The sequence below is a fragment of the Leptodactylus fuscus genome, chromosome 8, assembly GCF_031893055.1.
Source record: "Leptodactylus fuscus isolate aLepFus1 chromosome 8, aLepFus1.hap2, whole genome shotgun sequence".
NCBI classification, from domain to species: Eukaryota; Metazoa; Chordata; class Amphibia; order Anura; family Leptodactylidae; genus Leptodactylus; species Leptodactylus fuscus.
In genome coordinates this window covers 48,527,867-48,541,650 of record NC_134272.1, presented here as the reverse complement: position 1 = coordinate 48,541,650, position 13,784 = coordinate 48,527,867, and the positions used below count along the sequence as shown (strand labels likewise).

At 41.8% G+C, this 13,784-nt stretch overlaps 1 protein-coding gene across 1 annotated transcript; it reads left to right on the top strand.

Moving 5' to 3' along the window:
- The first annotated feature begins 1,564 nt into the window (after positions 1 to 1,564).
- RPS15A (ribosomal protein S15a) lies at positions 1,565 to 9,293 on the top strand. The gene is made up of 5 exons (XM_075284761.1): positions 1,565 to 1,601; positions 3,234 to 3,371; positions 3,460 to 3,539; positions 7,040 to 7,125; positions 9,149 to 9,293. Exons 2-5 carry the CDS (start codon positions 3,239 to 3,241, stop codon positions 9,240 to 9,242), a joined length of 393 nt encoding a protein of 130 aa, XP_075140862.1. The 5' UTR covers positions 1,565 to 1,601; positions 3,234 to 3,238; the 3' UTR covers positions 9,243 to 9,293.
- The last annotated feature ends 4,491 nt before the right edge of the window (positions 9,294 to 13,784 follow it).

The following is a 13,784-nucleotide window of genomic DNA, read 5'->3' as shown; positions in this document are numbered from 1 at the left end:
AGATGTGAGCAGCAGTAAGTGATGGCGCACATTATCTCCTGGATTAATGCACACGACTTTTCCAAATTTAGTGAAATATAAAGCAGTCAGTCTCACACATTACATAAACAGCACAGACTACAGAATACACTACATATAATAATACATTTTATTTATATAGCGCCAACATATTCCACAGCACTGTACAATTTGTAGGGTTCAACTACAGACAAAGAGATACAGTACAAAGAAATAGTCACACAATGGGACTGAGGGCCCTGCTCACAAGAGCTTACAATCTATGAGGTAGAGGGGGTGACACAAGAGGTAGCAGGAGCGACATCAGAGGTAGCATTGCTGATACAATGGTCAGACAATTTTGTAATAGAGGTTGGTGTCATTACAAAAACATTATATATATATATATATATATATATATATATATATGCACTACATACATGCTACATGAACATTACATACACAGGATACACTCTACAGGCACTTCCTACATACTACAGACACACTACACACATTTTACATACACAGCATATACTACACATTACACAGATGTACACTGCATACTGTGAAAAGGTGACATGCAGAGTGCTGGAGTCCAGATAGATCAGCCCCAGGTTTCTGACATATGTGTGGTCCAGTGCAGGTCTTGAATAGGCCTCAGCCCCAGGTGTGGGTCCTGGGCTCATTACTGGGCTATAAAAGTCTTCAGAGCAGATCCAGGGAGTGAGTGGAGGTGTCTGGGGCTGGCCTGAAATACAGAGAGTCTGGTGAGACTATACACTGCTCTTTCGTTTGTGTGGTTGATAGTAAGCCACATGTATAGTTAGTGTTGTACTGTTTAGTTAGTGCTTGGATGAGCAGGGTTTTGTTTCATGGGGTATTTTTACCTGATGTTATTTAATGTAGTTGTTTATTCAAATAAACCTGTTTGCATCAGACATTGTGTTCCTTTCTCTGACTGGTTGGGTCCGCACCATTGCTGTTACTGCCCCGACAATACATACAAAGCTTACACTACACATGCACCTCGTACATACACAGCATGTACTACATACATACTAAACACAGAACATCCAAAAACATACACTACAAATGCACTTCAAACGTACTAGACACATAAAACACAACAAACAGTGCACATGCACTACATTCATACTACACACACTTGACATATACAGTATACACACAGTGCTGACTACACATCATGACTAGATACTCCGTATACACACAGCCCTGACATGACTGTTCTGCCGCCTCCTAGATGCAGTCTAGCTATGGACAAGCTGTCAGGGAGTCCAGGCCTTGTCCATCACTACCCCGACACTCTGCTCATACAGGCAGTCATATGTTTGGCCCTGTTTACATTGCTGCCATCGCCACTTCAGTCCTCACACAGCTCCTCCATTGATATTGCTGAGTAGGCTATTGTAATCAATCAACTTGTTTCTATACAAGCCTTCCTATTGCACGATCAGTTCGGCAATCGATTAGTGACGCCTAAACCCCAGAGCACTATGAGAAGCAAAATCTCGCGAGAGCTGAAAATTTCCCATAACTCCGCGCGGCCTCTTCCTCCTCCCTCTTTCCGCCATACTGCAGACCCGGTGAGTAAGTCACTATCCCGGGCCTGGCTGAAATCCGCTTTTTATCTTGGCCATCCGACTCTGAGCCGCCGCTCTGGTGTGACCACCGTGTAGTAGAGAAGCAGCGTTACCGGAGGAGCTCGGTATGGGGGAGGGCGGGCGTTTCTATGGTGCAGAGTTTGGCCGGGAACCTTGGGCTTGTCCCTTGTTGCCTCGGTAGTGAGCTGTGGGGTGTGCAGTGACTAGCAGAGGCCTCGGCTTCGGGCTCCATGCCGGTATTGTCCGGGCTGTGGGGCTGACTGGTGTGTCCGTGTCCCCGTATTGTACATGGCTCTCTGTCTTGTGCTGTCTCTAGGCCTTAGCACTACAAGCCCCAGCAGGTGCTGCCATTACACAGCTCTCCTGGCATGCTGGGGGTTGTAGTGTCCCAGGTCTGTGTAGTTCCTGGTTGTGTCCCAGCACTGTACCCGGTGTATTATACCTGATCCTGCGAGGCCTGACCTTACAGAGCTCCTTGGCATGCTGGGGGTTGTAGTGTCCCATTAGTAGGGGTTGTAGTAACAGTCTTCCATTGAATGAGACTTGGTCTGCAGTTCTCCTATGTGATCTCTGGTGTATTTGTAGTGTGCCCAGGATTGATGGCCGATGTGGCACAGATCTGTACACTGGCATTGGGCTAGGATGGTGCAGTGATGGCTAGCTGGTGCAGTGCAATCATATGCATTATATAAGTCATGGGGTCTGCATTTCATTAGATACTTCTGTCTTGTATCCTCTGAAGTCAGTGTGAACAGGGTACCAGTGAGGACAAGCTTATTGAGGGCATTTTTCTGTGTCGGTCAATGTAATTGTGTAGTAGGGCTTTTACTGTCTCTTTATTGCAGTGTAGCTAGGGCTCTGTTCACATTACTGTTCCTTCCATATTGCTGCGTTATAGGTTTACGCTATCGTTGTGGATTTGGTTGTTTGCCAGGGGACCCAAACAACATTGGTTACGCAAAAGTCCTGTGACTATACTGGGGGCCACTTTCTTACAAACTGAAAGCAGCGGGGAGAAGTCCTCTGAGCAGGACTTCTCTCTCTCTACAACAGTTTTTGATGGTTTTGCAACAGTCTTCAAAGGAGACTCTGTCATAGATGTGAACCAAGCCTTAGAACATTGAAAACGGTAGCAGTAACTATCCATCACATGATGCCATAGGTGCCCTGTGATCTTCATTATAATGGGGTGTGTGGGGGGTTCCACGCCAGAGTCCTAACAGTTGCTCGTGTTGCAAAAAGTATGCTGTGTGTCTCAGTGAGCACCTCTATTGTGTAGTATACTTCTGGCATAAGGGCCTATGGATGTGTGAATTCCTGGCACACTGCAAATGGGCACAGAGCCCATGTCCTGTATATGGCCTCTCCACTATAGTATGCCATGGCATTACTGGTAACCTCATGAAATGTTAATCTGTATTGTGGTTGTGTCTCATATATACAAGGGGTTGGTGATATGTAGTTGATGGCATGAGACCTGCCCAGTTATTACATCACATCTGGTGGCATTGTCTCCTCCATGGACCAGCTATAGCAGAGGCTGCCTGGGCCTAGTGCACACGAATGTTTATAGATGATCCTGTAGCCTGATGAATGTCTCTGTTTTTTTTCCAGGCACCATGGTGCGCATGAACGTACTTGCCGATGCCCTTAAAAGCATCAACAATGCCGAAAAACGTGGCAAGCGCCAGGTTCTGATCAGACCATGCTCCAAAGTGATAGTGCGCTTCCTGACAGTGATGATGAAGCATGGTAAGTACCACAGTCTTCCTCCAGCTCGCTGTGTATGTATTTGGTGCAGGTACAGGGGGACTGACCTCTACCTTACTTTCTATTGCAGGTTACATTGGAGAATTCGAAATTATTGATGATCACAGGGCCGGAAAAATTGTTGTCAATCTCACAGGCAGACTGAACAAGGTGAGAGCAAAGACCTAGGCCTGGCAGGGTAATGGGGTTTTGGGGTTAGGGTTACTAGTATTCCTAATATGTTTAATTTATCACTTCTGGTTCTTTTGAGCAGGAAACTAGTTATTCCTGTCTTATAAACATACATATCCATCACTCTGGTGGAAGTCTGATCTCCAGGACGTCTATGATTCTAAGAGTGAAGGAGGTGTAGCGCTGTCCTATCACTGTTTCCCTAAGTACCCTCTATTCCAGGGAATTGCAGTGTGAGTGCAATAAAGTAAATGGCATTGGTAACAACTGTGTACACATACAGGAGTGCGTCTATGCAGGGGAATCTGTATGCTGGGTTCACACACAGGTTCTTGACCATCTGGCAAATTATGAAATTTGTTTGACTTGTCCTATTACATGCTGAGGTTTTGCTATGCACATTGGACAGACCTTTTGTTGTAGTCTGCTGTAAGTGTTTGTGAACCTGACCTTATAGTCCCAAATTGTTGTTTTAAAAGTGGTCCTAGTGGACTTTCAAAAACATCTATAATGAGGTTTATTACTTTGGATCCTTATTAGGTTGGTTATTAAGCTTGCACCTGAAATAATTTGGTGCTTTCAATGCTCAACAGGAGAATTTAAAATCTGTTCCTGCCAGAAAACTCGTGTGTAAAGTGGGCATCTTCAGCCAAAGACTTGTAACTGTGGTCTTTCCTTAAGAAAGCCGATGAAAGTTTAATATAACTTGCACCAGTTTTATGGCGTGTGCTATGGCTGAAATCTATACTAGCCTCTGACTTCTATAGGATTCAGTTTTGGTAAGAATAGAGTATGGAAGCATTCACACGGGGCCAAATGGCTCGGATACTGGCGTGAATTCCGTGCGGGATTGTCACCAGAATCCGCATGGTTAAAAATCCTCTCAATAGAGTTCTATGGGAGGCTTTTTAACCGCACGGATTCTGGCGGCAATCCCGCACGGAGTCGAGCCAGAATCCGAGCCATTATGCCCCGTGTGAATGCCACCTATAAGTTTCTGTAGTGGCAGAATTCCTTTAAGGCTAACGCCCCATGGTGCAGAAACAGATTTTTTTTTTTTTTTTTTTAGTTGCAGATTTTATTACGGCTTTTTGAGCCAAAGCCAAGAGTGGTGACAACGGTATGGGAGATGTATAGGAAGGAATTCTGCTTCTAACTTCTGCCCAATCCACTCCTAGCTTTGGCTCAAAAAAACCACAACAAAATCTGCAACAAAAAAAGCTGCCTTTCCGAAACATGGGGCCTTAGCCTTAAACTGGTAGAGGAAACATCAGTCTTTCATGTCCTCAGGGATGTGCGGTATTACGTACCGCTAGAAAGCTCACAGTTTGTTGAATTCAGCGTACTGTCAGCTTCCTCTGTATGTGCCCAGGTGTTGGAGAAATTGGTACGTTTAGTTTTGGCACCGATATCTTTCGGAAAGGTCTTACAGCTTAGTGTCATAGCATTTAAGAGCCGCAAATACTGGAGTAGGTCCTATACCTGTCTGCGTTTGTGTGTCAGCCCATTCAGTAGAATGGATGGGTCAGTGAAGTCCACGGATGATGCCACCTGTGCCATTTTCACTGATCTGCAGACTGCACATGATCATGTGTATGAAGCCTTACATTTATAACCAATTTACTGCTGACAGACTTATTTTAAGGATGTGGTCTTTTGTGTTAATGGAAAAAAAAATGTGGCAATTGGCTGTGTCTGTTAAAGGGGTTGGCCACTTTCAGACCAATATTGACAAACAAATGTACAATACAAAGATATACAATTTCCCAATATACCTTCTGTATCAATTCCTCACTGTTTTCTAGATCTCTGCTTGCTGTCATTCATTCTGTTACATCTAGTGGATAAAACTCTGACCATGGTCATGTGATTTACGGTCCATGGTCATGTGATTAGCACACAGGTGCACAGCTGATTACCAGGCCGATGTCTGATTACTGTGCTGTGACTATAACGAGCGGCACCTGTGTGCTCATCACATGACCATGGACCGTAAATCACATGACCATGGTCAGAGTTTTATCCACTAGAAGTAACAGAATGAACGACAGCAAGCAGAGATCTAGAAAACCGTGAGGAATGGATACAGAAAGTATATTAGGAAATTGTATATCTTTTTATTGTACATTAGTTTGTCAATATTGGTCTGAAAGTGGCCAACCCCTTTAACTTTATGATTTGTGCTCTCTTTGCTGCTATACACTATTTGTTGACTGATATATATTTTTGGAATGTAAAGATGTTCAGCCCAGCGGTGGTGACGAGGGGCATGTTCTGGCAGAAGTCCTTACTGCTTGTGATCATTACAACCAAATAGTGGCCTCAGTGGTCAAAGGAAGGACCGGTGATGATGTTTGTCTTTTCCTGTGACCACTGAGGCTACTGATTCACTAAAGCAGTCATGTGCAGCGAGGATTTCCACTTATGTGGAAATAATTCTTCTGACTTGTGGTTGGTGGGACTCTAACATCTGGGACTCCTGCTGATCAGCGGTTTAAAGAGGAAATGATGCTCAAGTGCCACGGCCTCTTCCCTATGCCAATAACATTACGTTATTGGTCACATCATATAGCAGCAGCTCAAATACTATTCAAGTGAATGTGACTGAGCTGCAGTGCAAAGCACAGCCCCTATGATATGATCTACAGCTTTGAAGCTCAACCAAATACTGTGGTCTCTTTAACCAGCCAATTGGTTGTGGTCCTGGGTTTGGGACTCCCACATATCTTATTGTGATGGCATATCCCGAGTTTAGCTTAAAAACAATAATGTAAAAATGTCTGTCGGGGCTCATTTTGCTTGAGGTAACTTTTTTTTTTTTTTTGCATAGAATTTGACCAATGGTGGGGCAAAAATAATATATTGTGGCCCGTCAGGGCCCTGCTGAAAGATTAAATGGCCGTACTTGGCAGTACATGGTGAAAATATAAAGGATTACTTGTGTTTTCATTTCTTGAGGCGATAGACCCAGTGCTTCTATAGTCCGTTTCTCAATACTGACCCAGGCTATGTGCTCACTTTTTCCCTTAGTAAAATCTATATACATTTCATCCCAGTCATAGAAATAGGTAAAAATCCACACACAGAATTGAAGTGGAAATTGTTGTGATTTTAAATTCTGCATCATGTGGCAATGAAGGCACGTAGGATTATTCATCTTATTGTCATGCAGTAACCTCTGTGTGTGCATGTACCCTTACTGTTCTGTATTGTGGGGGCGCACAGAAGTCCCCAAATCCTTATTTTTGTCCATGCATTTTCACTGGCAATGTTGTGGTGATGTCAAGAGATGGCTCTTTAATGTGCACTGTTAGATATGGAGAGCCTGGTGAAAATGCATAACAAGCTTTGAGAGGGGTGGGTGATGGTCCAATAAGATCCTGACCATGTAACAAGTCCATTTTGTTCATGACCAGCCTAGCAGTTTGGCACTTTCCATCTAATGTGGCTTGTAATGTTTTTTTTTTTTTTTTTTACAGTGTGGCGTCATCAGCCCCAGATTTGATGTGCAGCTGAAGGACCTGGAAAAGTGGCAGAACAATCTCCTGCCTTCACGTCAGTTTGGGTAAGTCAGAGAAATGGGGCTTTTACAGGAATTGTGTAGATAAATAGATATTATATACCTCCACACTCTCTCGAGTGTGAATAATAGTATAGTATTTTATATAATGGATAAAGTGAACAAGCTTTTCTATAGTCTCCATTCATGAATATTCAGTGCATTAATCTTGGTGCCCAGCATGCTCATTAAGCTATGTCAAGTGTGCGGTTTCAGGAAGAATCAAGTCATGGGTCATAATTCAGTGTGTGTAGTGTCCAATTGATTGTGGACCATGTCCGTTCAGAACTGCACTCGTTTTTTTCGGATGTGTGATCTCCTTGACAGAGCTCAGTTAGAACATCTGGCACAAAACTGAACTTCTTAGCAATTGTCAGGGTAAAGAAAGAATCAAAGCGTGCTGAAATGAGTGGAGCTGCGCCTATTCATAGATGCAGTGTGTTCTAAAGTTTTCTTAAGCTTGAAGAATACTTGTACCATACCTCGATATGTGAAGTAGTATGCAGCCCTGTGTGCTGCGAGACTTTGACACAAGTGCGATGTCCCTTTGGCTGTGGTAGATTCTCCTTGTTAGCATTCTGCAGACTCGTAGTAATCTGTCAGTACACGGTATAACCCGTCTTTTGAGGAAAGTGTATTACACCCAAATGGGAACAGCACTCAATTGAGCCCTTTTAGTGATTGGAGGTCAAAGCCTCCTGGACAGTGTGTCATTTTATACAACCCAGTGACAGGTCCGGAGCTTTGATCAGTTTTTTTTTATAGTGGATTTCACCAGGTTTATGCTTGTCTGCGAGCACCATAAAGTAATCACAGACCTGGGTTAGTGGAGTAACTTGTCGTCTTGTGGCAGCTAGGCCTCATTCAGATGGCAGGATTTGGTCAGTATTTTTATACCTGCCTTTGTAGCACACTGAAACGTGTCTTCTGTAAGTTTCCACTTCTGCTTTTGGCACTCCTAAGTATTGCCCCCCCCCCCCCCCCCCCCAGTTCCACAATAGAACATTTGATTGATTTGGTATTGCAGTACATTTCGGCAGATTCCTATGATACACTGTAGGTGGCTTTTAGGCCTCTGGCTGCTATGATAACTAGAGATGAGCGAGTATGTCATGGAGTGGCGTAGCCAGTCTCCAGGCCTTAATTCCATAGAAAACTTATGGAGGGAGCTGAAGCTCTGAGTTGCCAAGTGACAACCTCAAAATCTTAATGATTTAGAAATGATCTGCAGAGTGGACCAAAATTCCTCCTAAGATGTGCGCAAACCTCAACTACAAAAAAAACGTAAGGAGTGGCTCAAAAACAAGCACATTAAGGTGATGGAGTGTCCTAGCTAGAGATGAGCGAGTACTGTTCGGATCAGCCGATCCAAACAGCACGCTCGCATAGAAATGAATGGACGTAGCCGGCACGCGGGGGGTTAAGCGGCCGCCCGCCGTCAAAGCGGAAGTACCAGGTGCATCCATTCATTTCTATGGAGCGTGCTGTTTGGATCGGCTGAACCTCTTGGCACCCTCAGTCATTGTGGAGAGGCTGAGGGGTAAGGAGTTCATATTGTAACCATCTATTCAATGACCAGTATTGATCATTGCATCAGAGGGGTTAATCTACCATAATGAGCACTCCCTCACTCTGGGGCTGCAGGTAGAAGACCGCTAGCACCCAGCAGTGGTAGCATAGCCTCTATGCCCTCTACATTACAGTACTGTACTATTAAGTAACTGACACTGTTCATTTATATACTCCACGCAATATAGTGGTATGGTGAGGACCAGTAAGGGGTTAACATGGCGAAACAATAGAATCCGTACTATGGATAGAAGGCCAAGACCCCCGTGCAGTTCTACTGAATCAGTATTCGGGGTCTTTACTGATCCAGTTTCAGTAGAACTGCCTGAGGCCCTGCTCCCTGACTTCTTTTTTAGCTTTCATACTTGTTACTTCTTGTTTTGCTTCTGATAAATGTGGTTTGAAGATGTAATGTGGATCTGGCTATTTTCTTATAAATGTGGTGATTTTTGTTTTGCAGATATATTGTGCTCACCACTTCAGCTGGCATCATGGACCATGAGGAAGCTAGGCGAAAACACACAGGAGGCAAAATCCTGGGATTCTTTTTCTAAATGTACAAACAGGAAGGAAAATAAACTGTTATAAAAAAAAAAAAAAAAAAATCTTGTCTCCTGGTTTCCTTACATAATACTTGCCCAGACCGTAACCTAGGCTACATCTGACTGCCGAGAAAAAAAAAAGTCCTTGCTTGCTGTAAAGAAAGTATTCTAAAGCTAAAGCCCAGTAAAGTAAGTGACGTGTGTTGTGACTGTCACCTGTCAATGGAAGGTGTTAGGCGGCACATGAAGCTGGAACAGTGGGCAAGTGTAAGGATTTTTTTTTTTTTTTACAAGGGTCAGCTTGTGATGTCTAGACAACTGGGTCACAGCTATTCTCATCAGGGTGTTCTGAGTATACAGTGGTTAGTATCTACCAAGGAATGGAAACATGGGCCTTGGCACCCAAGGGGCAGTGGTGCTAGCTTTTCCCCCCCCATGAGACATATGGTGCATGGATTGCATAAGGATATGGCCACATAGTCTTTTTTTTTTTTTTAATTTGGTCACATGTCTGCAGCAACCATCTGCTTTCTTGGGTTGAAAAAGTACCCACTCTGAAACTGAACAACAGCTTTGGTCATTTTGTTCTGAAGCCAGACATATTGATATGTGTAGGAAAAACAGCCATATCCACAAATGAATATAAAAATATAATTTTATTACTATCCAAATTAAAATTTTTTACATGGACATACAATAACACATTACACAAATAACACAAGGTAAACGGGATAAACCGTGAGGTTTATAAGTGCCAGCAAGCCAGAGTGATGTGGGTGAGACAATGCATAAGTCTAAAGTCAGTATTTAGCCATGGGCAGGGCAACTAAGGGTCCAGTTGAATAATATAATTGTATATATGCACACACATATACCGTATCAGAAAAAAGACATTTAGGTCCTATTAAATATGTCAACTTACACACGGCATAATAGTCAAAAGTCAATAACTCAACTCTATCCCAGAGTGCCCAAGTATTAACAATGATATGCCTTAGCTCACCTTTACATCATATAAACTGTAAAAAATTTTTAATTTGGATAGTAATAAAATTATATTTTTATATTCATTTGTGGATATGGCTGTTTTTCCTACACATATGATTTGAGTCCCATAACCACAGTATGCATCATTGGCCTCTTTTTGTTTTCAGACATATATTGAGGCAAAGATTTATATAATGTAAAGTTTTATTAAAGACTTCTACACTCCCATATGGAATGAGCTCAACAAACATTACCTGTAGCAGAGTGATGGACACAGGCAGAGTTCCCACTGTTTGCATACATTTTATTGATGCTAATGTAAAAAAATGACGGAGACTTGCATGCATAACTTTTTTTTTTTTCATCAGAAAAGTAAGAAAATACCAGAGGAAAGCTTCCATCATGTTTTCTTTACAGGAGGCTGAATGCACACGGACACCGGACAGAGGGGGCTCAATCTACAATAGACACTTCATGTCTGTTCTTTCTATGATGAACGAGAGCAGTGTACATTAAGTAACGCTAGTGTGAACTCACCACAGTGGGTGATGGGGACACCACTAGTCTCACAGAATGGGTACCCAACATAAACTAGGAACTAAAAATATAACTTTTGTTCATCCATATTAACCGCTTAAGGACTGCTGGAAATAATCATTTTTTTTGGCCACCCTGCATATAAAAAAGAAATGCTGTAAACATTGATCAAAAACTTGTGAGCGCAATCTGCTCTAAGTATCGCCATATTGAATTTCAGATTCATAAAGTTGGTGTCTAAGCCTTTGCAGTATTCCCTAAGCACTGCTTTTGTGATCATGTGTAAAGAAGGGGGAGGCTGATGACACAAGCGATGTTCAGGGAACACTGCATGGTCTGTGCTGGATAATTAGTGTATCAATAAAAGCAATTCAAAAGCGCCGATCAATGAATGAAAGGTATGCCTGGAATAGCCTTTCTAAAGGCAAATCTATGCTTAGTTAAAAATCACTATAGCCAATGATAGACTCCCTTTAAGTAAAGTGTGGAGACAAAAAACAAGTTGGACTAGTACAATTAGCATAACATGATTGGTGGCAAAGTTAAAATAGTTCTGGCACTTGGCTATTAGATAAGAAAATGGAGAGGAGTCACATATCATTAACTGGGGGGAGGATTGGCTCTCTAAACAAAGAGGAATGTGAAATGGCTGCAGGCATGGCCCTAGAATCCAAAATGGAGGCAGCATAGGCTGACCTCTTCCACAAACTTTATATCTCAAAACAATACCAATAAAAAGCACAGATCGTCCCACAAAAAGTAAAGGTAACCTGTTACTTATGCTGCATGGAAAAACAAAACATTAAAATGTAAAAAGAAATGCCATTGAGTTTTGAGTTGAAATTGAGTTTTTTTTTTTTTTTTATCCACCCAGAATAATGTTAATTGTCATTATAATTAACTATATTAATATAATACCCCAGAGATTTTGCTTTATGTTTTGGATCATTGTCTTGTTGGAAGATAAATCTGCGTCCCAGTCTCGGGTCTTTTGCAGACTCCAAACAGGTTTTCTTCCAGAATGGTCCTGTATTTGGCTCCATCCATCTTCCCATCAATTTTAACCATCTTCCCTGTCCCTGTTGAAGAAAAGCAGGCCCAAATCATGATGCTGCCACCACCATGTATGACAGTGGGGATGGTGTGTTCAGGGTGATGAGCTGTCTTGCTTTTACGCCAAATATATCGTTTTGCATTGTGGCCAAAAAGTTAAATTTTGGTTTCATCTGACCAGAGCACCTTCTTCCACATGTTTGGTGTCTCCCAGGTGGCTTGTGGCAAACTTTAAACAAGACTTTTTATGGATATCTTTGAGAAATGGCTTTCTTCTTGCATAAAGGCCAGATTAGTGCAGTGTATGACGGATTGTAATACAAAACAAGGACAAACAGCCCAAAAAATATGAATGCAGTGCTTGCAATCCAAAATGAGACAAAAAACACTTACATGCCCCGTAGTCTTGAAACGGTGAGCGTCACCCAGGAGTCGCTGATGCAAGGGATGTTATCCCTGTAGATAACTTGTCCTCAATGGGAAAACTGCAAATGGTGTCTCCCAGCACGAGTACAGACTCCGAAGTTGTTCTTAATAAAACTTTTATTATTTTTTAGCATGCAGCTGGTTAAAATTACATCAGTGGCGGTGGGGTCGATAGACCAAAGCCTACGCGTTTCGGAGCATTGGCTCCTTATTCATGGCATAAAAACCATCTACATGCACACCAATATAAAGGATAAAAACATTGACTGCCCGACCCCTCCCGACTGACAGGGAAGGTCATTTAGTTAATGATATGCATACAGGTGGGAAGACAGCAAAACCATAATACCGCATATTCAAAATCGCTGCAACATAAATAAATAAATATACACAGTAATCCGAACATATGTCAGACCAGAATATGAAATTATCTCCAGTATTTGAAGCTGGTAGCTTGGAAAATAAATAGTTAATCAAATCCATAGATAAATATCATCTACTAAAAACATTTATCAAACAACTACACAATTATAAAGGCTGACATCCTATGTCTATACATGTAACATCAATATGAAAATGGCTTGCTGGGGAAAAAGGGGGGTGAGGATATGATATAAAACATTCCGGTGCAATCCATATAGTAAAGCTTAGGGCACTAATTTCCCTCAACAAAGATGGTGTTTGTGGGAATGCACACGTGTGCTGGATACATGTCTTTCAGTATGAAGAGCACGCATGCGTACCAATGTGCTTTTATCCCAAGGGAAAAGAAAATTAAAAAAAAAAGAATAAAAATTAAAAAATATATATATATATGAAAAAAAAGGAATAGATGAATAAAAATGAAAATAGTAAATGAAAAATAAAACCTGAAACATGTATAATAAGGTAAGTATATGTAAGTGTGTATATGTGTTAGTAAAGGTAAGATAAGTCGGTTCTGTAGTTGAGACCGTCTGGATGTCGTGTTCCAAGTTTAAATATCCATGATGCTTCCCTTTTAAAAGGGAAATTAGTGCCCTAAGCTTTACTATATGGATTGCACCGGAATGTTTTATATCATATCCTCACTCCCCTTTTTCCCCAGCAAGCCTTTTTCATATTGATGTTACATGTATAGACATAGGATGTCAACCTTTATAATTGTGTAGTTGTTTGATAAATGTTTTTAGTAGATAATATTTATCTATGGATTTGATTATTTATTTTCCAAGCTACCAGCTTCAAATACTGGAGATAGGTATTTAGTACATATAATTTCATATTCTGGTCTGACATATCATGTTCGGATTACTGTGTATATTTATTTATGTTGCAGCGATTTTGAATATGCTGTATTATGGTTTTGCTGTCTTCCCACCTGTATGCATATCATTAACTAAATGACCTTCCAGTCGGGAGGGGTCGGGCAGTCAGTGTTTTTATCCTTTATATTGGTGTGCATGTAGATGGTTTTTATGCCATGAATAAGGAGCCAATGCTCCGAAACGCGTAGGTCTTGGTCTACCAACCCCACCGCCACTAATGTAATTTTAACCAGCTGTATGCTAA

Bases quoted from the DNA above. Each gene is read 5' to 3' on its own strand.
- RPS15A (XM_075284761.1), top strand. From the start codon at position 3,239: ATGGTGCGCATGAACGTACTTGCCGATGCCCTTAAAAGCATCAACAAT. The intron at 3,372-3,459 runs GTAAGTACCACA...TTTCTATTGCAG, and splicing joins GACAGTGATGATGAAGCATG to GTTACATTGGAGAATTCGAA. The intron at 3,540-7,039 runs GTGAGAGCAAAG...TTTTTTTTACAG, and splicing joins TCACAGGCAGACTGAACAAG to TGTGGCGTCATCAGCCCCAG.